General features: G+C 47.5%; 5 protein-coding genes and 1 long non-coding RNA gene across 9 annotated transcripts in view; 2 read left to right on the top strand and 4 right to left on the bottom strand.

The window, feature by feature from the left end:
* Window positions 1-5,965, bottom strand: part of cacnb2a (calcium channel, voltage-dependent, beta 2a) — a 16,366-nt gene extending 10,401 nt beyond the window's left edge. Inside the window, exons 1-2 of one of the 4 annotated variants that reach the window (XM_037280219.1) lie at window positions 5,837-5,965; window positions 5,247-5,339 (exon numbers count right to left, since the gene is read on the bottom strand). In XM_037280219.1, the coding sequence (XP_037136114.1) occupies window positions 5,247-5,339; window positions 5,837-5,869 (126 nt within the window). In that variant the 5' untranslated portion in view covers window positions 5,870-5,965. Of the gene's footprint in view, window positions 1-1,469; window positions 1,570-3,298; window positions 3,529-5,246; window positions 5,340-5,836 lie in introns of those variants that run through there. The other 3 variants (XM_037280224.1, XM_037280223.1, XM_037280221.1) reach the window with 3 other exon arrangements.
* Window positions 3,475-27,203, top strand: LOC119139562. The gene is made up of 3 exons (XR_005101369.1): window positions 3,475-3,487; window positions 3,709-3,711; window positions 26,701-27,203. It is a non-coding gene; the product is annotated as an uncharacterized LOC119139562 (long non-coding RNA).
* Window positions 6,538-9,584, bottom strand: LOC119139493 (zinc transporter ZIP12-like). The gene is made up of 11 exons (XM_037280240.1): window positions 9,277-9,584; window positions 8,559-9,069; window positions 8,346-8,488; window positions 8,110-8,281; window positions 7,844-8,016; window positions 7,627-7,770; window positions 7,498-7,563; window positions 7,361-7,418; window positions 7,144-7,302; window positions 6,893-7,080; window positions 6,538-6,749 (listed from the first exon to the last, which is right to left on the bottom strand). The coding sequence occupies exons 1-11, from the start codon at window positions 9,544-9,546 to the stop codon at window positions 6,621-6,623; spliced, it is 2,013 nt and encodes a 670-aa protein (XP_037136135.1). The 5' UTR covers window positions 9,547-9,584; the 3' UTR covers window positions 6,538-6,620.
* On the bottom strand, window positions 10,120-19,046 carry mrc1a (mannose receptor, C type 1a). Its single transcript, XM_037280177.1, has 29 exons — window positions 18,921-19,046; window positions 18,383-18,784; window positions 17,932-18,105; window positions 17,507-17,662; window positions 17,330-17,443; window positions 17,053-17,193; window positions 16,809-16,988; window positions 16,578-16,735; window positions 16,387-16,503; window positions 16,197-16,312; window positions 15,987-16,135; window positions 14,747-14,946; window positions 14,480-14,595; window positions 14,331-14,412; window positions 14,109-14,253; window positions 13,935-13,973; window positions 13,632-13,860; window positions 13,378-13,478; window positions 13,066-13,205; window positions 12,851-12,956; window positions 12,598-12,770; window positions 12,219-12,327; window positions 11,896-12,128; window positions 11,654-11,819; window positions 11,424-11,576; window positions 11,235-11,351; window positions 11,008-11,169; window positions 10,734-10,766; window positions 10,120-10,663 (listed from the first exon to the last, which is right to left on the bottom strand). Exons 1-29 carry the CDS (start codon window positions 18,979-18,981, stop codon window positions 10,428-10,430), a joined length of 4,308 nt encoding a protein of 1,435 aa, XP_037136072.1. The 5' UTR covers window positions 18,982-19,046; the 3' UTR covers window positions 10,120-10,427.
* Window positions 19,745-22,078, bottom strand: LOC119139519 (transmembrane protein 236-like). Its single transcript, XM_037280312.1, has 4 exons — window positions 21,819-22,078; window positions 21,675-21,747; window positions 20,941-21,064; window positions 19,745-20,801 (listed from the first exon to the last, which is right to left on the bottom strand). The coding sequence occupies exons 1-4, from the start codon at window positions 22,076-22,078 to the stop codon at window positions 20,110-20,112; spliced, it is 1,149 nt and encodes a 382-aa protein (XP_037136207.1). The 3' UTR covers window positions 19,745-20,109.
* On the top strand, window positions 24,180-27,144 carry hacd1 (3-hydroxyacyl-CoA dehydratase 1). The gene is made up of 7 exons (XM_037280352.1): window positions 24,180-24,335; window positions 25,311-25,428; window positions 25,592-25,610; window positions 25,683-25,771; window positions 25,840-25,961; window positions 26,145-26,323; window positions 26,608-27,144. Exons 1-7 carry the CDS (start codon window positions 24,211-24,213, stop codon window positions 26,688-26,690), a joined length of 735 nt encoding a protein of 244 aa, XP_037136247.1. The 5' UTR covers window positions 24,180-24,210; the 3' UTR covers window positions 26,691-27,144.

Here is a 27,203-nt window from a genome sequence, read left to right as displayed (position 1 = left end):
TGGGGCCTGACGGGACTCTGATTCCTAACTAATGAAGCCCGCAAGGGCCGGCAGCCAGCATCTGACCGGGGTTACCTAGATACGGGACACGCCACGTCACTCGAGCTGCGCCACCATCTCTAATTACTGACATCGAGACCAAGAAGGCTCGCCAAGGGGAAAAAAAAAAAAAAAAAAGGACAGAAAGGAACAAAGAGCAACACTTCCTGTCTTGTTTCCTCTTCACGCCGATCTTGAGTATTCGGGTTAAAATGATTGAAAGGATTTGAGAATCAAATCAAAGCTGGGTCAGTTTGTTTCACTTCAGCACAAAATTTCACTTGCTCATCATCGACATTTGCATTCAGTTGACGGACTAACGCAAGCTTATCTTTGGCAATCCAGCGCTTCTCCCTAAATTGATATTCAAAGCGCAGGCCGACGTCAGCAGACTGTGACGACGGCAAAACAAATCCAAAGTCAGACCCGAGACGCTCTTGTTTTTTTTTTGCTTTACCTTTAGTTTCTTGGACATGCTCGTCCTCTATGCCGAAAAGACCTGCGGCCGGCGCTGCTCTGGCTCCTCAGCGCGACTGCCGGCTGACACGCGCCTGCCGTCTCTCGTTTAAGCTGCTGTGGTGTCATTGTTCGCTGCGAAGTGTTTTTCCCGCTGGCTGAGCATTAAGCTTTAATTTCAAAGGATGACATCTGTTGCGTGGTTAACTAAATGGCACTCAACGAGGAAGATTTGGGGGGGAGGCAGCACCCTACAGACGAAAACATGTTTTAATTTTGCTACTGCGGAGAGCTTTCGTGATAATGACAAGCAAACGTGACGCCGTGACCGGACAAACTAGAGCGAGTCAGAGTAACATCTGGCGCAATAATCTGCCTGGCGACGACTGACGACCGTCGCTGCGTTGCACGCCGGTGCAAACATTTTTTTTCAGTTGAACCCCGAATGCTGATTAACATTCAATAAAGGTTTTACATGAAGAATGGGTACTGGAAATAGAAATATAGTATATACACAAAAATACATAAATAAAAATTTATAGTAGAGTGCCCCATGCCCAAGTAGCTGATTTCATCCCTGCAAAGCCACTCTCACTCTAATCTCCCTTGATCCAGCTGCACTAGCAAAGAATTACATGCCAGAATTACTTTTCTTTTTTTTTTTTTTAATAAATAAATAAACAGGAAACATAAAGATTGTGACGGGTATTCCTGCACTTGCGAACAAATTTAAGAGTCAAGCTAAAAAGCAAAAGTCGTCGATAACTTTCTCGGACCGCCATGCGAGTTGGCAGAGCAGTCGGCAGATTTTATAAAGTGGAGATGTAGTAGCTTTCCGTTATATAATAGTTAAATCTCTAAAGCCTCTCTTTGGAAAGGCTCGCTGGCACAGGAGCATCAAAAACGGGCGCAAACGCACCGGCGGCGACCATCGTGTTCTGTTCACGCACGCACGAAGCAAACACTCTGCTTACCCACGACACATTTTTGTTCTTGGAGTGTCTGAGCATGGCAACGGGAGCGGGCCTGTCCAGACGAGTCTTCCGAAAACCCGGGGATCAGGGCTGCTGGCCAGAGGGCGGCCTTCCCGGTGACCCCGAATTGCCCGGCATCCGCAAAAAAAAATCTCCAAGTCTTGCGGGAAAATACAAATCTCGTGAACTCCTCCTGACAGCAGGCAACGACCTGAGTGCTTACATATTGGCGGCGAGTATGAATATGAAAGGTCCCAGCGGCAGGTTTAACCCCGCCCAGCTGAGCCCCCGGCCGGCACGCTACCAATCGTGCTGCGGTTTGCCGTGGCCCGGCTCCCGAGGGCCAGCTTAGAGGCGGATGAGCCTTCTCCGTGAAGGAGAGGGCTGCTGTCATTCGATGCCACAACAACCAGAACTGAAGGAAACCAAAACGACACTAGACGATAGGTTTTCAACGCCAGACTTCCCGCAGCGCCTTGATCCACTTTTAACAGCGCGGCTCTTAATTAATTGTTTATAGCCGCATTGGCCGGCAGCCCTCGTCAAGAGGTCGCCCGCGTGCCGCCGCCCCTAATTAGCTCCGCGGAACATCTGCAGATGTTTTAAATGAGGCTCAGAGAGCCCGGCTCCCTCTCCGGCTTGCGCTTGAGTGGAAAGGCAAGCCGAGTATATATCACACTTTCCGGTCGTCTTGCGAAGATGATGTAAAAGTGCTACAAGAGTTCCGAGACATTCCTTTAAGTCTCTGTCGCCAATTAGTCGCTCCCTTTCCGGACAGTTTCACATTCTCTGGAAAAGTCGAAAAATGCTCGGCGCTCGCCAAAAGAAGTCCCGGGCCCCAAAAAGCTCCTCCCCAGGCGGCTTCCAAAAACGTTGACTGAGGTATCGGCCTTAGGTGGAGTTTTCTGGAAGAAACTCACACCAAAGTCAACTCTAGATTCATATTTTAGTTTGTTTTGTTTAGGTACAAAATATATTTACAGAATGTGTTCTGAAGTCCCACTTGACTGGCTGGCCTCCATTCACAATTTTTTCTGACTAGAAGGGGGGAGGGGTGGATGTCTTACATTCCCAGAGTTTCCATGAGTAGCGTCTGGGACCGTCTACTCTAGCCTGTCAGGAAACGGCACGCTTTACATTCCATCTGGAGCGGAATTGTCATTTTGATGATGTAACATGTAAGTGGAGCATCGTAGAACTAGCGGCGGGGCACGGCAGCTGGAGCGCAATTACTGCTCCGAGTTTTTTTTTTTTTTTTAATATATGACATTGATGATATTAAATTTCACCGCACCTGAACTCAGCGCGTGAACACCTTACCACACGCCGAGGCTCACCAGCCAAGTGTGGCTGGGCAACAGCTGGTCCGACACTAATCCACTCATCAGTTAAATTAAAGCTTACTCAGTTGTGAGGTGAACGTTGCTCCAGCGCAATGTGGAGTCAAACCAATCACTGCAGGAGTCTGAAATATATTCTTTTGGACGAGGGATGGAGATGTAGACAAATTGTCACATAATCCAGCGTGAGGTTTGCGACAGACAGATTATTCGGGCCGAGCTCATTTCGACACACGCGGGCTTGTCATCGCTGAGTAGTCCAAACATTTGATTGTGTGATGACGCCAAAGTGATAGAAGGCCATCTAGTGGCGAAAGCAAATGAAAAAGTATCTTAACTGCAGCACAGGAGTAAACACAAAAGATGAAAATGAGTGTTGGGGTAAGGTGGAGTAAACTGCTGACAAACTAAGCAACGTTCAAAAATGAAGACCTGGAGCTGAATGGCCGATTTCCGAGCCCGGTGATGAATAGGAAGCGTCAAACTTACATATGGAAGCGCTGCTTTCCGGCGATGGCCCAGCCCGCAGCACGGCATGAAGTGGACCGGGGAAGGGAGGGACGGACGGGGGCTACCTGTCGGGCGGCGGCATCCGCTCAGCCTCGGTCCGCCCCGGTGTATCCTTGACGTGGGTTGAGAGGACTTGAAGTCGGAAAGCCTGTCGTTGTCATCATCATCGTCTTGTAGCCATCTTGTGACGGCAGAATCCACTTGAGCTCCTCAGGTCGGACCTGTCCCCGCCCCAAAAAAAAATCCTCTGCAGTGCTACAGTTTTTGCGGGGCTGCTTCCAGCCACTCACTCGCTGTGGCACACGAGTTGCTGCTCGCCACGAAGGCTTGTGGAGGGAGGAGGGGGGTTTGTCCTTTATTGACCGCCGTCCCCTGGCGTCCTACACGAGAGCGTCCATCCAGATGCCCCTTCTCTCTTTTCTTCTCTTGACTTTGAGCCCCCACCTTCCCTTTCGCAACTTGAACGCTCTGCCAGTCAGTCCTCATTTGCATTGCATTAGCCTTTATGCAGCAATGTGCTTCCCTTTCAAAACCACAAAATGCAGCAGTGCCTGAGGTGCAAAAAGATCGGACTATAGAAAAGTCTTTCAGGGGATTCACAGTAGGGTGTACCCGGCATCGTGCCCAAAGTCAGCTAGGATAAGTTCCAGCTCACCTGTGACGCTCAAGTGGACAAACGCTATAGAAAACGACCTCATGTTCAAACACTTGCAATTGCCACATTCCTCCACTAGATGGCAGTCTAACACCGAGCTCATGACTGCAGTCTAACGCCACAAACACACAAGACCATCACTGCACGTTATAACACCACCTAAGGAGGACCAAGAGTGTCAAAATGGAATAAGCAAGTAATCAAATATGCTAATAATGATTTAATTAGTAAGAATTGACAAATAAATATTGAAATAAAAAAACTCAAATTGGCAGTCTTGGAACTCCATAAATATCCACCACTCTTGTACAGGTTACATAATAGCACAGGAGAGGTCGCCAGGTCTGATAAGATGCTAATCAGGAGGAAATTAAAAGCCCGCAATCAGTGGCGGAATGCAACCGGGTTTTCCTGCCCCGGCCGTGGCCTCAGGTTTGTGAGCGCGACCAGGAGGTAGTAGGGTGTGAAATGACCTCAGACAACATACAGACTTCAATGTTGGAGCTAATCGTTTCTGTCGGTACCATATTTGATACCACAATTAGGACAAGAGCTATTTTTAGACCGGTGCCTAAGCAATCCTTCAAAAGTTCCGTAGTGTTTATTCTGTGCTTCGCTAGAAGCGTTTGTTGATTCTTAGACAAGTTCTAAATTAGGAAAGCGTATTAATATAGTCTTGGGGGAGGGGTGTTTTCCTACGATGCACAGGGATGGCAAACGGGAAATTCGTCAGAGCAGAAACAAGGTCCAAGAGGCTCATTCACAAGTTGTCAGAGAAGCTGAGTGCAAACAGGCCTTTTTGCGCTTGGTGCCAAAAAAATAAGACCATGCGGCCTCCTCCTAAAAAGGGAGAAACATTTCAGCAAGGGCACCCATCCCGCCCTGTGCAGGTCTCTACATTCTACAAAGTTCAGACGAGTAAAAGGCATACCTCGCCAGTTCTGCTTTATAACAGGAGATGCGAGTGCCGCCGCCGACGCGGAGGCGGTGTTTACACAAGACTGTCAGGGCAGCATACATACAAAGTCAGGACTGATGGATGATGATGACCACGAGAGCACAGAACTTATGCTTAGTTTGTTTTTACCGGCACACATTTACACAGAAACATGCCGTTTCCGAGAAGGGATAGGAAATGGGCTCAAAGGACATTAAAGTCAACTTTTGTGGGGGGGGGGGGGGAATTACTGCACAAATTACAACAGTTGAGATGTCAATATGAGTGAGCGAGTTTGTTAGTTTGCAAGAGCAGAAAGTATGGTTACTCCTTACCTGACGTACGAGGCTGTTGGTGGTGGTGTCCGAGGAGGTGCTCCCGTTCAAACCTTTCAAGCGACATTTCCTGCAGGCTGCTTTGCTGAGACTCTTTAAAAATAAAAATGCATAAATAAAACAATTAAGCAGCTAGCTTGACTGACTGACTGACTGAAGGCCTCGAATGAGCACTCGACTTAGCTTTTAATTAACAATAATCAAATAAAACAGCAGTAAAAATATTATTAATACACATACAACTAATTCTGATAACACTATAACAGTAAAAAGAAGTACCAACAAAAGTCGTAAAAGTGGAACTGACCTTTACCAGGAAGTAAAGCAAACTTAAATGTCGCCGTAGATTCGATTCACCTGTCACCTGAGTAATTTGATTCAACTGTGATTAAAAAAATACGCTCGTAGCACATTCGACCCAAAACAACTTTGATTTACGCAGTAAAGAGCAATGGAAAAAGTAGTAAACGTGACACAAAAGGACACTAGGGGTAAACATAAACCGAAGCCAAAGTGTCGCCGCAGTTGAGCACGAGACTGACATTTTCACCTGCGAACTTTTAAAGACTAAAAAAAACGATTTAACTCACTTGAAACACCGACTGCTGCGAGTCAACCTCCATTTATGGGCCAGCCGCTGTTTCTTTCTTTTTTTCAGACGTAGCAACGACAAAAATCACAAAGCACGCACACGGTGAAGCTCTCGACCATCTTGAGGCATTTTCATCACTGCCAGCAAGCCTGACGAGGCTGCTCCTCCGCCGGGGTCGTCAAGTTGGCCGAAGCGAGAGGAGCTTGAAACAGCAGCTCCGGTGATAACGATGGAAGTTTTACAGCCTGCGGCATCACATCTATTTTCCTGCCCACACTGGATGCTCAATGTGTACCCGTCCGTCCCTCCGTCTGTCCATCCTTCCTTCCACCACCTCTTCATGACAACACTCCAAGAGAAAGAAATTAAGTTAATGCCTGAAACAGTTGTTCATTTTTATTTATATCAAAATGCAAGGAGAATTAATTATGTTTTATCACACTTTAAAGCGGAATTCAAGATAAGTCTAAAAAAATTCTTCGTAATATTTTGTATCCGCTTGTCTTCCAGGTTATCCTGTATTGCCCCCTGCTGTTGACAAAACGACGTTACAGTGGCCACACTCACGCTTGCGAATGTCAACATGGCCAAACTCAGAAAACACATTTTTTGTGGGCTCGCTTAGCAGCTAGCCGTTGCATTACCATAACCACCGACGAATGAACAAAAACTAGGTATGAAAAAAATAGCACACTCTTCTCACCCATGGTGGGCAGCAATAAGCCTCACAAAGGAGACACCGCCATAAAATATCCCCGCTTATTGTTGTGATTATGATAATACTAGAATTTGAGCTCATGTTCAAAGAGTGCGAGCAGCAGGAGACAGGCCCAACCCGACAGGAGGCCAATATTCTGCAGGAGGAACGCAGTTAATGGCCGCCCACTCTGGAAGCGATTCATCTCAGGAAGCTAGCGGAACACAGAAAATGATGACACAAATATTAATCCACAAGATGAATAAAAGATGTGTGGAGTCCCATTAGCAGCTATTAGCTGACTTCAGACAGATAGCACATAGTAGCTTATTGCTAGCATAGGGCCATTTATCTCACCATCTCCACCAGTGACAGGTAGAGGAAAATGCCCGCAGTCACTGCAAAGATCCACTGCTGCACATGAGCCTGGGCCGAGACGAAGAGTCCAATGTAGAGGCCTGCGAAGGCCGTCAGGGCGCTGACAAAATTCATGACCACGGCCGTCTTCACGGGGAGTCCGGAGCTCAGCAGCACCGCAAAATCACCTGCAAGAAAAAAATGTCAATAAGTAGAAAAAGTGTGTTTGGAATGGTGGAGCAAGTTGTCACCCATCTCGTGCGGGATCTCGTGGCACAAGATGGCCACGGTGGTTGCCATGCCGGTCTCGGGCGAGGAGGAGAAGGCGGCGCCCACCACCAGGCCATCGGCAAAGTTGTGGAAGCTGTCGCCAACAATGACCATCACAGCCAGCAAGGGAATGTCACAGCCTAGGGAAACCACGTTAAGGACTTCATCGGTAGTGGACCACATTGCTCTTTTCTTTACTTTTTGGTGAAGGTCTCTGCTCTGGAGATGTTTCTGCTTCTTCATCCACTGGTCCCTGCTGGAAAGTTAAACTGCACCTTTGCATTGAAACTGTCCTGAAAGCCAGCTCATAAAACCACAACCCGAATGAGCCTTACCAGCTGGATGGTGGAGATGGACTTGCCCCTCTGGGACGGACCCTTGGAGCCCCCCCGAGAGTGGCTCTAAAGGGCAAGGAGAAGCAAAGCCGTGCTTGAGAATTCCAAGCGTTGCTGTCAGGAACTTACATGTCCGTGCTGAGGAACCAGGAAGGAAAAGATCTTCCCCATGAGGAAGAAGCCGTAGATGCCGGCCACCATGCCGACGGTCTTCCACAAATAGTCCGTCTGCTCTGTGAGGTGTTCCTCGTCATGTCCATGCAGACCGAGGATCTACAAATAATTTTTTTTTGTACATCTTGTCCCTGAACACCAACCACTAGCTGAAAAACCATGAGGGGCTCACTTGCGGGATGAGGTGAAGGAGGGCATCGCCCGAGAGAGTCCCCACGGCCAGGCCCACAAAAAGCTGCAAGATGAGGCTATAGCTCTCCTGGCAGGAGTTGAAGAAGATCAGGCAGATGCCTAGCATGGATCCCAGCGTGATGAGCAGCACCGCCATCGTGCTGTAGCCATACTCTGAGACCATTAAAAAATCAACATAGGATTTCTAATCATTAGGAATGGAAAATAACAAAACTAGGTCGAGAAAGAGGAGGTCAAACATCTCACTCTCAAAAGCAGTGGGCTGAGCTCCTCTCGCAGTGCCTTCTGCAGAATGGCACGCGTGGCCTAGCAACTGCTGGATGATGGCCGGGCACATTTGTCCAAAGTGCTCCTTCGAAATGGGCAGTTGCGGGTCCAGAGAAAAAATATACACCAGCTGATTGGCTGAAAAACACACCTGAGAACGAGAAAACCCAATGAGCTCTCTGTGCGTCTTCTCCGTCCATCTATCGAGTGTTCACCTGCGCCCAATTGCCAGCTTGGTGCTGGCAACCCTCCAGCGAATGCGCCGACTCGACCCGCGAGCTTCGCCTCTTCCTGTCGTGAGCGTGTGGCTTCTTTCCTTCTCCGCCAACACCAAGCTGGTGAAGAAGTACTTCCAAATCTTCCAGAAGAAGCAAAACTATCACCAAAACTATTTTCAAAAATGGCTTTAAAGAAAAAGAAGGTCTCACCTACAACTTGGAGTTCGCTGGTGCGATTAAGGGAATGAAAGATGTAGTTGGTAAAAAAAGCCGGCGGAGGGAGGTTCCTCTGAGCGAAACAGGGACCTCTCAGGAGGTGACTGACGATGGCAGCAGACACTTTGGCAACGGACGCCATAGCGACACCTTCTTTCACGTTGGTCTGTTCAAGCAGATGAGCGGCGTCAATACACTGGATCTTCAAATTGGAGGTCGTAGAACCTTCCCGGCTGGAGGTTTTGTTGTCCTGGTTGACAATCTGAAGAATGCTCTGAAGTTCACCCGACGACAGGACGCCGTTGTCCTCTGCCGCGTGGAGATCGGTGAGAGCCCTCAGGTAGAAGTCGTAGCTACGGGCGGGCGAAGAGGACGACCGGCACAGATCTGGCAGCTTCACGACGTAGTACAGCAGAAGAGTGGAGAGGCGCTGGAAGTCGTTCTCTGTCAGGTAAGGCTTCTCGTCATCCTCCAGCACGGAGAGCGCCACGTCCACTGGCAGGCACTGGTGATAACGAGAGCACAAAGGAACTCTGAAATCCCATAGAGGAGCCCCTTGGAGGCTCCGTGTGGAGAGCAAGGGGTGCTCCAAAGAAAGCCACTCAAGCAAGAATGAGCCAAAAAGGTCAAGAACTTAAGCCTCGCATTCCAGCCTTGACAAATGTTCTCAGGAGTTAGCACAAGTTGTTTTGATTGGTGGAGATGGGCCTACCTTGTCACAGACATCTAGAGAAGCACCCGTCCTCTCTGGGCAGTCCACCGCCAGAAGAATTGCAGAGACCAGGATGCCGACATGGTTCTTCTGGAGGCGCGTCTCTTCACCCTGACTGAGCGGCAGATCCAAGACTCGGAGGACGTCTTGTAGGTAGGACTCCGCTCGGACTCGTCCCGGCAGACACATCAGCAACAGCAGGAAACGAGGAACAGCAAATCCTCGGGAGCACATGTTGCTGCGGAGGTCTTCCCAAGATGAAGTGACCATCCAAACGCTTGGCGCTCACCCTCCGCTTGAACTAACCCTTACAGTGCAGCCAAAGCCGACCGGGCCTCTCGGTCCACAACAAAAGGATTAGTGCAGCCAGTCAGAGAGCACGGGGGCAGGGAGAAATCGGCGGGGGGTGAGCACAATTAGTATTTAGAAGAGAAATTATGCTTGGCATTCGAGGCTGGGGAGAAAAAAAGTTACATTAAAAACGAGGTCACTGGGAATGAGAACTAGTACATGACTCCTAAAAATCATGTCAGAAGGTTTTATTAATGATCTCTGAGTCCATGCTAATGTTTTTTTTTTATTCTTCACAAAAAAACTTTTTTGAACATCATCCCACTTTGGGTCAAAACGACCGAGCACAGTAAGAAAAGCCAATTTCAACCAGCCCATAAGGTGATGAAAGGTTTGTGCAGAATTCCAGCTACTAAAAACAAAAAAAAAGGACTTATTAGAAGTAAGCTCTTGAGGATTTGTTCCCATGGAGAGAGTTTGGTTGCTCCTAATGGAGGTAAACAAGCGGCAGAAAGTTCTGATTCGCAGTTTTACGAGGGAGAATAATGACCATTTGAATTTTCAATCTATGATTTATTTTATTGAATCTATTTACAACGTCGGCCAGTGAAGGAATGCAAAAGACAAAGAAAAGTCTGGCGAATTAATTTTCCGTAAACATCTTTTGATTTGCGTCACTTCGAAAGAACAATTTAAAATAAAAAAAACTCTTTTGATTCTTCAAAGTGAAAAGTCCTATTTACATTTTTTAATCACCTCTTTTGGAGTGTTATTTAGTGTATTCTCAGTACTCGCAAGAATTATTAAAATAGAACAATCAAGTTTGTCATTAGTAAAGATCAGCGCCCAGTGGCGTCCGCCTACGATTGTTCGTTCTGCTCAATGTTGCCAACCAGGCTCTTGGTGTCCACCAGAGCTCGGATGGGATTATTAAAGTACAACTTGTTGATGAAATTGGACTCCCCCGAAGGTGAGGAGATGGGCATCTTTTTCCGGAAGAGCAGGAAACCCACTAGTCCCGCCAGGGCCAGAACCACCAGCACCACGACCACACTGATGCCAGCGGAGCCGTTGGACACCTTTTCTATGACATGAGCTATTTGAAGAAATGTACAACGTGAATATTAAATCCAGAAAATTAGCTACTGCATAACTTCTACACTCACCAACAGCTGGGGGCTTTTCTGTCGGCGTGATGACTGGGAAAAAAAAAATCATCTCAGCGTTAAATGTATTCTTTCAACCTTGACACAATTTACTCTTCACTAGCGCTTTGGTGCCAAACATCTAAGTACATTGCAAAAAATAATATAAAGAATAAATAAATATATATAAATATAAATAAACATTTCAAATATGTGCAATTGTGACTAGCGAACTGCAAAGGATGAGAAGGGGCTGCAGACAGAGCCCTGGGGCACGCCTATATTGAATGGAAACCTTTGGGTGTTTTGCAGATGTACGAGCGGTATCTGCTGCAGCTGGTGGTCTTCCATTTGCCGCTGTCGGAGAAGACCTCCACGCACGTCCACTCGGACGCCAGCATGCCCGGCTTCCAGTTGGTGTAGTCCACCGCACTGTTGTCAATCCACGCCCACTGACCTTTTGACAAAGAAGCTCCCTGACTTAGCCGCCATCCGAAACAGCTAGACGAGTGCAATTCTTACTGTCGTGGGTTTTGTACAAGCCGATCCAAAAGCTCTTGGCACTGTCCTGCAGGACATCCAAGTTTTGTTGGATGAAAAGACTCTCCTGGGGGTCCTCGATGCTTGCCAGAGATGCCCCTGACAAAGAGCCAATCAGGCATACACGTTTTATATCCCACTGAGGTGGTGGTAAAAATCATCCCAGCGTACCCATTCTCAGACATTCCACGGAAGCGTGGGCCCAATTGTCCTTGAGCGAGCTTAAGAAGGTGTAACAATGACCCCGGAAGGGGACCCAGGTTATCTGCTTCTTTGATTCTGGACAATTTCCGGCCAGCTGAGGAGGCTCGATGGGCGCCGAATCTATCAAAAAAAAAAAAAAAAAATTCAGTGTTGTTAGATGGAGGCAAAGTCCGAGAAGAGGGTTTTTCACCCCCGACCTGGTGAGGTCTTGCAAAGCGAGTAGTAGGTGTTGCTGCACGGTGCCGTCTTCCAGGTTTTGTCCACGTCCATGTACACGCAGCCGTAGTTGCTCTTTGGCTCATCTTTGCCCCATCTGGTGTACGACAGCAACCAGTTGTCCACCCACTTGAAGCGACCTCCAGTCTGTCGAGGGGAAACCACGCTCAAGTACTGCTTAGTCAGACATTTTAGAGGTCAACGGGTCTTGCATCTCCTTTACCACATTGCTGTTGAGGCCGATCCACACAGGCTCGTTGAACTTGAAAATCTGCAGCGAGATGTAGGCTTGCGCCACGGGGTCGAGCACGCTGGCCAGCTCGGCGTCGTTCGCCTGGCACTGCTTGCGCGCCTCATCCCAGCGCAGCTTCTGCGTCACCAGCTTGTACGAGTCGTTGCCCAGCTTGTTGAAGGCCTTCGAAGACATCGTGGTGGCCGCCGGCGCGATCTGGGAATCTTTGGAGAAAAGTCATGTTAGTTGCCCAAAACAACTTTTACAGTATAGTATAAAAATAACAATGATTATTTAGTGGTTGTGCCACTGACCAAGATTCCTTTTACAGATGAAGCCACGCTTTTCGCCACAATCGTCCACCTTCCAGAGTCCCATTTGTTTCGAGACGCTGCCCACCATCATCACACAGTCAAAAACTTGCTGAGGAACAAAAAGTACAGTGGTGGGTGCCTTGAGATTCACAATGCTAGTTTAATGCTAACATATAATAGAAAACGGCCATTGACGTGCTAACGGTTAGCATTGGCAGTATGACCAACTGAATACGGACGGTGGAGCAACACACGAAGACAGCTAATGCAATAATAATAATAGTAATAATAATAATAATAATTATTATTATTATCATTATTATTACAGGCATATATTCTTTATCCTCTGAAAAAAAAAAGGGGAGAGCAAAATATAGACCTTGTCCACTATGGAGTAGCGTCCGTCCGGCGTGGACGTAGGATGCCCTTTGGCCCAGTTGGTGTACAACACGCCTCGGCCGTCCGTCCACACAAAGTGCATCTCCCAGTTGACATCGTTCATGCCGAGCCACAGGTCCTCCCTGTACCTCGACATCTGTGTGGTCAGGAAGGCTTGAAAAGGAACATTTGGGGATTAGTGGTTTTTGGGGGTTGAGTAGTGAACCGCAAATAAAAGCGAGGACCCGGCGTACCTTGCTCCTTCTCGCTGATGACAGACACCAGATTCCCTCCCTGGTTTTTGCAGTCCTCCCTGGCGTCCTGCCATGACTTTCTGTCGGCGCCCACAAACTTATAGCACTGTGAAAACCAGATAAGAAGTCAAGATGACCAAAGAAATAAATCACCAATGAGAGCTTTTGCATGTGAGTGTAATAAAGTTGGAAGAATTCCTCCTCCTAGCGCTTACCTTGCCTTGGAATGGCAGCCACTCGGGCGCGCAGCCTCCCTTGGGCTCGGCCGTGGGCATGGCGGTAGCGTTGACGAACATGCTGCTTCTTTTGCAGATGGACGGCAGCTCGAGGCCGCAGTTGATGTCGTTCCAGAAGCCTTCGGGACACACACACACACCCGGTACTGCACGTTTACAAAATTGTTACGGACAATTTGAGGTCCTTTTTTAAAATAGATAATGATATTTAGCATTTATAAGAAAATATATATATTTATTGTTTTTTTAATCTTCCTTTAGGTGCTGGTCTAATTGATACGATGAGTTTACCCATGCTCTTGTATATGGTCACACAGTTTTCGTCATTGTTGGCAAAGTTGGGCTCGTTTTGTTCCCACGCTGTGTACGTCACTGGCGTTTCATCCAACCAGCTGGAGGAAAACACACATTTTCTTCAATATATTAAAAAATTATTGTGGTGGTGGGGTTAGAAATTTTTGTGAGGTTATGATTTTTACAAATGTATTAATTATTCATTATTTTTTCCTGTATGTGATTTTGGTCTAACGTGCATTTTGAGTTACCTAAAGGAGTGGTCCAGATTGACAATGAGCCCGATGTAGTACTGATTCTCGGAGCCCCTGAGGATCTGTTTCCACAGGAACCTTCTCTCGCTGTCCCCCGTGATGACGGCCAGTTCGGCGAAGTTCTTTTTGCAGAAGGCCCGCGCGGCCTCCATGGGCTGCTCGTCCATGTTGATGAAGTACTGCGAGTCGTTGTAGACCAGCCAGCCGTCCTCGGTGATGTTGAACACTGCAGAATCAGCAGAGCACATATTTGAAACGCCACTTGTTTGTTTACATTCCAAATTTACGTTTATGTCTTACCTGGCATGACGACGACGGGTTCGGGTTTGGGAGTCACTCCTGTAAATAGAACAGCACTGAATCAATGTGTTGTGTGTGTGTGTGTGTGTGTGTGCGTGTGTGTGTGTGTGTGTGTGTGTGTGTGTGTGTGTGTGTGTGTGTGTGCGTGCATGTGTGTGTCTGTGTGTTGGTTACCTTTGCGTATCTGGCAGATCCAGTCATTGTAGACCTCGCAGTGTCGGTCATTCCAGTGTCGTCTGTAGCTGATTTGAACTTCCGTACAGTGCTCGGCGTCGTTGTAATTGTTGGGTTCCCCATAGCCCCAATTCTCAAAGCCGTACTACATAGTCGTGGGAGGAGGACAAGGAGTTTTAATCATCACGATGAATGCTGGCTGTGATAAAAACAGGTACCCACGGGCGATCCGTCGCTCCAGACGAAACCTTCGTTGGTGCCGAGTAGGCTGAGTCCGATCCAGGCTGCGTCCGATGAGTGAAACCTTGACGGCAGTACAACTTCTTAACATACACGCTAATTTGACCCAGTGTGTGCGTGTGTGTACATACTGCGCATTGCTGAGGTCCTGAGCTCCGTGGATGCTCATCAAGTCTCCATCAATGGTCCTGCAGAAGTCCTTTGCTTCGTGCCAAGTCTTCTTCTCATCCTTGCTCTTTTTGTACAGCTGCAAACCGCCAGAGTTTTTAATTCATATTTTAAATTTTAAATTTTAAATTTTAAATTTTAAATTTTAAATTTTAAATTTTAAATTTTAAATTTTAAATTTTAAATTTTAGTTAGATTTTATTTCATTCTGACTTGGGGGGGTCTCTCACCTTGAAGCAGACGTTCCTGTTTGCCACAGGCACCCACCCAGAGGCGCAGTTGAAGGCGGGCGTAACAGGCGGCGCGGTGGTCACCTGGACGCCCTCAGCAACTTTCTTGCAGATGTACTTCTCCTTGCTGCCGCAGCTGACCACGTCCCACAGGCCGGCTGACGTCCCCGTCGCCAAGGCCACACAGCCCGCTTCGCGGTCTGCGGTTCAGAATCGCGTGGTTCAGGTCAAAGGTTAGTTGAGGAATAAAGAGGAAACGATAGTATTTATTATTAAGAGACAAAACTATTTCTAACTTTGAACTTCAATGCATTTTTATATCATTTAAAATTGGCACTTTTGAAATCACATTTTCCAAAAAAACAAAAAACATAATGGAATTACACTCCTCAGCCTCCCTGGTAAGGTCTATTCAGGGGTGCTGGAGAGGAGGGTCCGTCGGGAGGTCGAACCTCGGATTCAGGAGGAACAGTGTGGCTTTCGTCCTGGCCGTGGAACAGTGGACCAGCTCTTCACCCTCAACAGGATCCTCGAGGGTGCATGGGAGTTCGCCCAACCAGTCCACAACAAGCTCTCAATTTACCGGTAGATTTACGCTCCTACCCTCACCTATGGTCACGAGCTATGGGTCGTGACCGAAAGAACGAGATCCCGGATACAAGCGGCCGAAATGAGTTTTCTCCGCAGGATGTCCGGGCTCTCCCTTAGAGATAGGGTGAGAAGTTCGGTCATCCGGGAGAGACTCGGAGTAGAGTCGCTACTCCTCCACGTTGAGAGGAGCCAGATGAGGTGGCTCGGGCATCTCATCAGGATGCCTCCTGGACGCCTCCCTGGGGAGGTGTTCCGGGCATGTCCCACCGGTAGGAGACCCCGGGGACGACCCAGGACGCGCTGGAGAGACTATGTCTCTCGGCTGGCCTGGGAACGCCTTGGGATCCCTCGGGATGAGCTAGATGAAGTGGCTGGGGAGAGGGAAGTCTGGGAGTCCCTCCTGAAGCTGCTGCCACCGCGACCCGACCCCGGATAAGCGGAAGAAGATGGATGGATGGATGGATGGATGGATGGATGGATGGATGGATGGATGGATGGATGGATGGATGGATGGATGGATGGATGGATGGATGGATGGATGGATGGATGGATGGATGGATGGATGGATGGATGGATGGATGGATGGTTTTGTTTTCTTTCTTGACTTGAGAGTAACTTGGCAATAAAAATCACAATTGGAGTAGCATACCCGGAATGTCCACATTGAAATACGTGAAGGAGATTTTCCTCTGGCTGGTCCAAGTGAACGTGTGCGTTTCTTCTTTTTTGGAGAGCCCTATCCAGAAGTACTTCTCAGGCCTCAGGCCAACCAAGCTGGTCAGGAAAGCATTCTCGTACCTTTGGGAGAAAGAAATGAGGTCAGTGAAGCGCTCCATGACAAAGCGGCGCGCAATCGTACCTGTCGGCCACATCGACGAGGTTCCCGGCATCCTGTGCGCACGCCCGCGTGGCCTCCTCAAATGTTTTCTTCTCAGCTCCGATGGTGTAACAATACGAGTGGTACCTGAGCGAACCCTACAAATATCAACAATGTTGTGAATTTTGCTGAAAAAAAAAAAAAGCATTTGAGATTTAGGCGGGTCCCTCACAAGCGCGCAACCCGGGTTGCTTTCCTGGTGGGTTCCTTCAGCCGCTGTGGAAGAGGCTTTCTTCTTACAGATGTATCCGTACGCCTTCTCGCACATTTGGTCGGCCCACCTGCCGCTCTAAAAAGACAAAGGCACCATTTGAATTGTTTTTTCAAAAAAATGCATTCCAAAAACAAACGCTTTTTGCTCACGTCTCCCCGAATGAGTACGCAGTCCTCCTGGTGGTTGGTGCCATGGGTGGGCTCGTCCATTAACCACTGGGTGAAGGTGACCTGCGATCGGTCGGACCACTCGAACAACATCTGCCTCCTCTGGTCGTTCAGACCGATCCACAGAATATCCGTTACCACTGAAAAAATGTTTTTTGTGTGCTTTTGAATGATTTGGTCTCGTTTAAGAACGACGACGCCGGGACCGCTTACGATATCCCGACTGGGCGATGATGAAGCTCTGCTCTTCGATGTTGTGAATGCTGGCCAGATCGGCGTCATCCCTGCGGCAGGCAGTCAAAGCATCCTTCCACATTTTCTTGCTCCTCTCAATGAAGTAACAATTGCCACCATAAGGGACCCAGTGGTTGGGGCAGAAGCTGGGCTGGTGGACTGCATCCAGAAGATTATCATCGATCAAATTTCCTGTTGCGTAGTCAAGTTGAAATGCTCTTACTGGGCGGTGGAGGAAGACTGGTGGAGTTGCCTTTGCGGCAAATGTATCCCAGCTTCTTGGTGCAGGTGCTGGTCTCCCATTTGAAGGCCTTGCCGGCATTTAGCGTGGCGCAGTTCATCCCGGGATCGGATGACGGATGACCTGATGGCAAACACCCAGTTACACATTTGTACAATTACAAAATGCTAACGCTAACACCAGACAAATTTTCAATTCAATTTGAACTACTGGTTCAAAATGTCTCTTGCCACTTCTGGAATGACAAATCTAGAATGACCTGGTGCCCAGTTTAAATATCGGAAGGGGTTCCCGTTGCTCCACTGCCATCCCGCCTTGTAGTCCAAACTGTTGAGTCCGATCCACAGGGCGTTTCCCCACTTGTTGGTCAGTCCTGTGTGGAGTCAATAAGCTGGTCAGCGTACGTCCAAGTCCATATCAGGAATTTTGGTGCTACCTGAAATGTAGGACTGCTCGTGGAGCTCCACGATGCTGAGGAGATCCGCTCCCTGCTGTAGACAGCTCTTGCGGGCCTGGTGCCAATTCAGCACGGCCTGAGCGATGCGCTGGTATTGGACCCCCGTCACCGGGTCCGTGTCCCAGCCGGACGATGCTGCAATTACAAATGAAAAAAACAGGAGGGCAAAAATCCACATGCGCTGATTTGCAGTCATTTTGCAAACGTTGCGGAGGGGAGGAGAGGACTGAGGGAAGAGGAAAACAAAGACTGCTGACAAGTCAGGACGGGAATGTATGTTGTTCTGTCAAGGGGGTCATAAACCTCAATTGTTAGCGCTGACCTCTTTCAAGGCAGAAAACGACACAGAAAGAGTCGCGTCCGGACTTTTTGTGGTACTGTATTATTTGATGTTTTGCGCGTACTTCTGGTGGGACAGAAGCCGAACTTCTTCTCGATGTTGTAGTCGGCCTTGGTGGCGCACCATAGCTCCCCATCGGTGCGGCCCGCCTTGGTGCACTCCGAGTACCACTGTCCACCAAATTTGAAGGGGAACACACACGGGGCGCTGAAGGAGTTGCCCCCGATGGTGAACATTTCTGCGAGTCCAACACATACAGTGTTAGACATTCTTTGTAGATGATAAAGAATATTTGACTGGGAGTACTGTCTGTCTGCGTGTGTTTCTGCTCCAGTTGTGTTCAATTCGGATCCAGAAGTTTTTTGCCTTGTCTTTTAGAATTGAAGCATAAAACAGGAAGTCATATGTTACCTGTGTAAACACACCATTAATGGAAATGGAAACGTGCCATTTTGATTTTGTTTTACAGATCGGTGAGGTAGTTTGAAACATTTCATGGTTCACCCAGCGCCTACCTTGATAGCCCTTAGCGCACAAGTCCAAGTGCGTCCCGTAGATCTTCCATCGGCTCCAAAGACCCGAGCCCTTGTAGATCATTAAATTCTTCTCGTTGCGGTTCCCCCAGTTGAGGTGCAGGTCTCGGTCCCGCAGTCCAAACAGGGTTTCGTTTTTGCACTGCCAGTGCTGCAGCTCGCTGGCCTCGTCGCATTCGAACAGCAAGACCTTGACCCAGTCCTTGAGCTCCACAGCGCCCAGGCACAGGTTGAGCGACAGGCTCAGCAGGCGGTCCGCCGAGGCCCAGCGGAACTGCTGGTCCTTGGCGCGGGGCTCGCACCTGGACAGCGTGATGGACGAGGCATGGACGACCTTCACGCACTTGTCGTGGTCCTGGTTGAAGATTAGGAAGGAGCTGCTGTCTAAAGCACAGAGTACAAACTCACAATAGACCCTTACTAGTCATATTTGTTTCTGCTACTAGAACATTTCTGTCGCCACAATCAAGAAAAATCGACTTGAGTGCCCTCAAGTATTTGTACTCCCGACAAGACATACCGACATTAGCCGCCACGGCACCCAAGAGGCAGAGCAGCAGTGCGGCGAGGCGAGGCCACATGATGGTGTTGGATGTCAGCAGGGCGTCCAGTGGCAAAGTGGCGAGCTGAGCAGATGCCTTCGCCACGACTCCTCTTCCTTGGACATCCTGTCACATGGCGCTCAGAGAGAGGGGCTGAGCAGGCGGTAGGAAGCACTACTAGAGGCAAGAAAACTGACACTTGGATATTATTAAAGAGCCATGTCTGCTTTTGATAGCCAAACTCAACTCAATAATAATAATCAGGGGGTCAAATTGACCCAGTAAGTGATTAATGGTCCGGGAGTCAGCTCTTGAATAAATCTTAAATCTCATTATCACCTGCTTTGTTTCTATGGTCCACAGAACAGTTGGTGGGTCAAGGTGCCCTCCCACCCCCAGGATCACTTTTTAAAATCCCTTATTTTGTGAAAATTCTGGAGACAAAATAAACAAAGATAAACTAACTAAATTGTTTATGTAGTTAAAAAAAAAAAGTTAATATTTAATATTTGGGTATAGTGTTAACTGGAAAGTAGGTCAATTGCACTCGCATCACAATCAAGCCCAAGATAGTCAATGTGATGGCAAGGAATGTGAGTAAAATGCTGATGTGACAAACTGCGAAGAATGTGAAAAAAAAAAAACAGTACCCCCTAAGGAGATCTGTGCAGTTTCCAAAGATGACACAAATGAAGAGAAAAAGTGCACAGGGGGAAATCCTGCTTCCTAGTGGGGAAGTGCCCTCAAATGCTGGCAATGAAGTTACAAATGTTGGTTGAATGAAAACAAAGTCCTGTTGAGATTTTTTTTGGGAGTAATAAATATTTATTAGAAATTGGATAAAGAAATCCGCAAATAAACGTCTCCCTCGAGTACTATACACTGACAACCTTTCTTTTCCAAAAATAGCTTTACAGTCATTGTAATTGTTTACATTGCATAGATGCTGAGCCCATTTGAAGTCAGTTGCTAACCAAAACAGCAGCACCCATTGATGCAGTCAAATGAATATGCCGTCTAAACGGCTACTGAGTGCAAGTTAGCATGAATTAACTAGCAATTTTTCGCATTGTTTGTTCATTGTAGTTATTTTGTGAACTATAGTAACCTTGACTGATGCGTGTTGTGTTGTTGTGGACCTACGTGACATTCCAAAACGTGTGAAATTCACAGGTACATCCTTTGTGTGTTGAAGATCCGGAGCTTGGTCATGAAGTTGAAGTAGATGAAGGCCAGACATACCAGCAGATTCTTGAGCAGGTAGAGGAGCGGCGTGACCAAACCGAAGAAGGCCAGCAAGCCAACTCGCAGGAACAGGAAGGGCATGTCCTGGAGGGCGACGCCCAGCGGGGACAGCAGCGGGTCGCGAGGGGCGACAGCCACCCGCAGACAAGACAGGCAGCAGAAAACGTAAATGGGGCACACCCAGCCCGAATAGCACACCAGCGGGTGGCTCGCCGCCCGGGTCATCTCCGCCGTGTCCAACCAGAACATGAAGCCGTCCACAAACACGTCGGCGCGGGCGTCACTGGCGCACAGGAAGCCCAGCGGACCCGCGCGGGCATGCGCCGCACGGGACCCGGATTCAGAGGCATCCAACCCTCGCCCGCCATTCCCGGGTATTCCCATGATGGGGCCGTTGGGTTCCGGACTAAAGCGGGAGCCGTTGCGGGTTCGGTCGCCCCCACGCTGGCCTGGCGTGCCCGCCGGTGCCACGGTGGGTCCTGTGACTTGCGGGTGGGGACCGGCTGTTCCGGGACCCGGCATTCCGGATCCCGGAACGGTCGGAGTGATGGGTGTGACCTGTTCTACATGAGTCAACACCGAGGAGGGGATGTCAGCATCTCTTGCCACATTATCTGAAGACACAACCAGAACAACTGTCACACTGTATCATGGCGCTAAATGCTTAATATAAGAACTGGAATTTATTTACACAAAATTAGGGCCCAACAAATGAAACGTTTCCATGAGTGAGCCAGCGAGACGTAAGCTCACCTTGTCCCGTAAGCCTGCAGTGCCGTATCCGTTCCACCACATCCATGCAGATGAGGGAGAAAAGGATGAGCGACACGGGCAGCTCGCCAAACGTGTCGTGATGCAAATTGTTGCGGATCTGGATCTACAATTAAAATAAATAAACAAAGGTACACTGCTGCTCCTTCTGATGAGTCCTTTTTGGCCACCAGGCAGCAATAGAGTTATGCAGACAAAAAGGAAGACAGATTACATACTAATATTCTATTACAATTCAATGCCTTCGTGTACCACATGAAAACTACTTGACACCTCGAAAAGTCATGTCATCATTTTTATAAACTGAGTACCGCTTGTAATTTTTTTCATATCCTTGTGACTCGCACACCAGTGTGTTGCTGTTCAGCTCTTGACATTAGCCTGAGTCAGAACTTGAGAACAAAGTCCAGCAAGCAGGAATCCATGCAGCATTTTTTTTTTAACATCCGATAAACCAAGGAGCAAAAGGTCCGTTTGGGGCCAAGCAGCAAAGTGAGTTCTGGGCCACGGTCCAACCAGGAAGTGAAAATGTGCCTGGTGGACACATGATGTGACAAGAAGGACAGGAAGAGGACCCCAGCTGCTTATCAGCGCCTCCTTGTCCTCACATATGACTCCCTAGGGACTTTCTTCTCACAAGTCATCACCTTGTATGTCAATAAAATGAATAACATTTTTTTTTCCCAAGCTCAATAGAAAATGAACATTTGTGGTACCTCAGAGCTTGCGATCAGGAAAGCAAAGCAGGGCATTGTGGAGAGGATCACAAACACGAGGGCCACGGGCCTCCTGGATAGAAACACACATTAGTGAGGACAGCAAGACAAAAAACAGTTTCTTTCCATCACGGCACCGCTCACCACTTCTTTCTCCCAATCAGGAACCTCTTCTTGGCAAACACCAAATACTTGAGGGGCACCCAGATGAGGAGGGCAACGGACGTGACGTAGGCCACCAAGGAGGCCACGATGAGCCAGTAGGCTCCGCCGGAGGCGCCCCCTCCTTGAATCTCGGCCACGATGGCGGCGAAGCGCTGCATGACCACGAAGAGCGGCACGCACAAGCCGGCGAACTGCAGCGCCTCGCACACCGCCAACTTCAGCGTTCGGCCCGAGCCCATGCTGTGAGGACACCGGGGTGGGAGACGTAGGGGGGGGGCGGTGACCGGTGCCCACCATTGTCCACCCTGCCCCGCCACTAGCATGTTCCACACAGTGCAGGCCTGAAACTGCTTACGCCACAATCATCATTGTGTGCCTGGTAAACAAAGCTTGACAAGGATGTGGACTATCTATTAGCAGTTGTGGGGTCCAAACATGCCGATAATCAGGCCGGATAGAGAGAATAGAGAATTTTCTGCCAAGCTAAATGTCAAGTGTTTTGAAAAGATGATCCTAAGTCACAGGTGTCAAACTCAAGGCCCGGGGGCCAGATACGGTCCGCCACATCATTTTATGTGGCCCGCGAAGACAAATTGTGCATCAAATTCGTGTCTTTACTAGAATTACAAATTGTCTTCACTTATAATAATTTTTTTTTTTAAATATTTGACCAGTTTTTACTCGTCTGATTTGAAAACGAGTTATTTGTCAGTTTGTTTTGTAACTTTTACTGGATATAATATGAGGTGCTCATACATTTATTTGGGTAGACAGTCATAATGGCCCTCCGAAAGAAGCTACAATGCGGCCCGCAATAAAAATTGAGTTTGACACCCCTGTGACCTAAGTGATTATCCCGTGGTGTGTGGAGTGTGTTCAAAGTACCGTATTGGCCCGAATATAAGACGATGTTTTTTGCATTGAAATAAGACTGAAAAAGTGGGGGTCGTCTTACATTCGGGGTCTAGACATTATACCCATTCACTTGTGCGCAGCAGTAAGTTTGCTGGTATCGACTGAGTATGTTGCTGTGATCGTGTGCGTCTTTGACACAAAGTGAGTATATACATTTCATTGTTACTACTGTCCATTGTTGTGCCGTTTGTCCGATCGCGGTTTGCTTCGTGTGGGCGCCGTTTAATTGACAGCTCCGGCGCGCTCCTTTAAGTTTGCCTCGCATGGTACGAGCAGCGTACACGCATGACTACAGCCGTTACGCAGCGGCACGGTGACTAAGGATCGCCAGCAAATGTATTTTGTTGTCTCGATGACTTAATTATTAATTATGTTTGGTGTGTTGCCGAGTGTATTTCATTTATGGTTATTTAGTATAGCGGAACAGCTACGCGCAGTTAGTTATGTAATGTGTGCCGTCTACTAGTGTTGTGTGACGTCACAAGTTGAGCGTTGACTTGCGTGCTGTATTTCTGTCTGTTGCAGAACCATACACATACACACACACCACACACACACACACACCACATACAATAATCACACACACAAGAATCACATTCACACACCCAAAGACTCACCCATATACACTACACACACCTGCTCTCACATCCTTACGACCAAACGTGCCTATACCCGTTTGCCAGTTTGCCCGTATGCCCAATATGAGCCACAGTGCCTGTTACTTTTTTGCCAATAATTCAGTAAAGCAATCAAAACTGAACCACGTCTTCCCTCCTGTGTTCTGACCGACACCAGGGGGCGAAAAGAGCATAACCATCCGAGCCAACCCCCTATACAGTCCTCAGGCTCCCCAACAATAGCGGTAGCAGTTTGCATTATTTTATTGCAATGTTTTTCCTTATTCAGATTTGTTTCAAGACTACAGTTACAGTTAGACTTCACTTTGATGGTTAATGCAGTTATTGCAATTTTGTTGTTTTATCACAGTAGATTGGTTTATTTACATTTCAAAAACCAGAAGCCATTCATTTACAAGAGTGATTGCACTTTAGTTTACATATTCAAATGTTCAGATATTAAGATGTGATAGACAGTTTGCATGATTTGAATGAGGCAAAATAACATGCTTTTTCTCTCGAATATATTGTTATAATCATTTGTTTCAGATGTAATCATTTTCTGTACAAAAGTTTTATTTGGTGTTCAAAAAGCCTTTTTTCAAACCTGAGTCTTGAAAAAGAGGGGGCCGTCTTATAATCAGGGTCGTTTTATATTCGGGCCAATACAGTAATTATTTCTTACTTTTCCACCAGGTGGCAGCAAACTTGCTTGTCGCGCAACCCACCGTCCCTCTTCGTGAGCCGCCCCCCCTCCCTCCAGCTGTCACCTAACTTCCCGGACCCCCCTTACCGTCACCCGCCCCGCGACACCACCCCACCCCAGCCTGGGCACCAGCATGGCGTCCAGCGAGGACGACGGCGGCGCGGCGTCGGACGAGAAGGAAAACAACAACAAGAAACGCGGCAAAGGCACCGTGGCCACTGCATGGCTCGCCTTCTACAACATCGCCATGACGGCCGGGTACGTGTGCGGCGTGCCGCTGGAATGAATGGAGCGTCGCTGCGTGTCCAAATAGGGCCGAGCCGAGGGTGTGAAGTGTGAAGGGCCGCGGGGGCTGCCTGCTGGTATAAGTTTAGACCGGCGACACTGGAGCGACGCTGGAAATGCTCAATGGGCACTTTTTGATTTTATTTTTTTAAACTCACATTAACAGGCGTGTGCGACCCTTTACATTCTGGAAATACGTCCTGTATAAATAATTATGTTTTTTAAAATTGCTGTCATCATCACCTAAGGTTTTCGACCCACTCCTAATTTAAACAATTTGATTGGATTATTATAAAATTATTATTATTTTTAAATTATTATTATTATTATGTTTTGTAAATTCATTTTTGTCCCCCACAGCCAGCTGTTTTCAAAACGTGGTTTTTACTCGCATCGACTCTTCAATTAAACATCTCCCGGGGCTCTGTGATATGGCAAAGTGGCGCACTTCAATATTTTATAAAACTTGTAGTACTGTATATTAGAAATTTCTACCTGACATTGCAACAATTGTAGAAAAAAATATAAAATAGCAGAATGGATGGAAACGTATAGTGTAATAGGATGCAATAAATAACTTTAACCAGCAGAGGACAGAATTAGCTAGCTAATGACCGGCTCCCATTCTAAAAGCAAACAGAAGCAACACAACGGTATTGTTTAAGTTACATTTTTGTATTTATCTGATAAAACAGAATAAATTAAACAAACAGACAGACAAGTATTTTCCGTACAACACTACACAAACCAAAGTGGAGCAAAATAAATTGATAGAATCCGCACAACCTTCAACAACAGTGTCAACTAAACCTATTTTGATTGCGTGTATAAAAAACTTTTGCGATATGAAGAAACAAATGCCATCTTAACACATCCAGATCTCTTTGAGCTATGATGGATTAACATCATTCAAAATAAACAATAAATTAATGTTATTTTTGTGGTCAGCTGGTTGGTCCTGGCCATGGCGATGATACGCTTCTACATGCAGAAAGGCACACACAAGGGCCTTTACAGAAGTATAGCCAGGACCCTCAAGTTTTTCCAGACTTTTGCTTTAGTCGAGGTAAGACTGTTTTGACCATTGGTACAAAAAGTAATACATCATAAATGATTAGATATGTGTTTAAATATTGCACTTTCTCACAGCTGTAAGGCCCTGGAAGAGCTGAAAAGTAATCTTGAAAACACAATACTTCCTAATCATTTTTATGTACTTTGTGTTCCAGGTGGGACACTGCGCCATCGGTACGTGACAAATTGAATCTATGTCGGGTCACGGCTGAAATATCCGCCTTTGATAATTGCTGTTGCCACCAGGTCTTGTTAGGACGTCAGTGATTGTCACCGGGGTGCAAGTGAGCTCGCGAATATTCATGGTGTGGTTCGTCACCAGCAGCATCAGACAGGTAATAAAACACACCCACACACAGACAAGTGCACAGGTATGAAATCAGGGCCTCACCCTGCACCCCAGGTACAGAATGAAGAAAGCGTGGTCCTCTTTCTGGTGGTGTGGACCCTGACGGAGATCACCAGATATTCCTACTACACCTTCAACCTGCTCCACCACCTGCCGTACTTCATCAAATGGGCCAGGTGGCAGCGCCGTAATGCTGAGCGTGTTGGGTTTTCGGATAGCTTCTCTGCTAGCCACTAAATGCTAACATGCTGTGCTATGATGACACTAATTCTTGGAAACTTTGTGTGTATCCGCCACTGATTAGCTCTCAAAAGTTGACTATGTGTGTGTAATAAACTAACATGTTTGTGTGTGTGCAGATACACGCTGTTCATCATACTGTACCCGCTGGGCGTGGCGGGTGAGTTGCTGACCATCTACTCGGCACTGCCCTTTGTGCGCCGCTCGGGCATGTACTCCATGAGGCTCCCCAATAAGTACAACGTGTCCTTTGACTACTACTACTGCCTGGTGGTTATCATGCTATCCTACATCCCATGTAAGTGTCGTGCAGAGATACCACCCAAAACAAAAAAAGCAGCAACATGCTTCGCCTTTCACGCGGAACACTGCACTTTTGGCCATTTTCACACAGCGGCGCAGCATCCCACAGTTGTGAAAGCTCATGTAAAGCATTTTTGATTTATTTAATTAACTTTGTTTTTTTTTTTACTTTTATTTCATTAGATTACATGAACCATAATAACATCGGCGTGGGACGTATCCAACACAATAAATCACGGTTCGCTGTAAAATCAAACACTGACTTGTTGTCGTGTTCAGTGTTCCCTCAGCTCTTCTTCCACATGCTGCGACAGAGGAGGAGGGTGCTCCACGGCGAGGTCATCGTGGAGAAGGATGACTAGTCGGAGCTAGCTCGATCGCCACACATCTGAAAAATGCACGGGAGGAGGCACAATTGTTGTTTACAAATGGCTGTCAGGAGACGTACTGAGGACCGGTTGTGGGGGTGCAATAACTCACATTGTTACAGTGTCCCAGATAATTGACAAGAAAACAACAAATCTCAAGAAACAATAAATGTCCACGTAGACAATTTTTTGTGTATGTTTGTCCGAGGGAAAACACTAAAATTTTGTCTGCATTTGTTGGTGATGTTTACCTGTAAGATTTGTGTGTCGCTACTTCGATTCCCGCCGAGCAAAAAGGTGCTAACAGGAGAATCGTTGATTGATGTTCAATCAATAATTCTGCTTATAGGAACAAAAGGCCGCAATTTACTGGGGCGGGTGGGGGGTGGGGGGGGAGAGTAAAGAAATGTGAAATCATGTGCAAAAATCAATAAACTCAATTCTACGATATTCAGAGTTTTGTTATCACCTTTGCACCAACTCAATAAAATTGGAATCTAAACCCTC

The sequence above is a fragment of the Syngnathus acus genome, chromosome 20, assembly GCF_901709675.1.
Source record: "Syngnathus acus chromosome 20, fSynAcu1.2, whole genome shotgun sequence".
Lineage (NCBI taxonomy): Eukaryota > Metazoa > Chordata > Actinopteri > Syngnathiformes > Syngnathidae > Syngnathus > Syngnathus acus.
The sequence above is the reverse complement of the archived record's forward strand: the minus strand, read 5'-3'. Positions and strand labels throughout refer to the sequence as shown.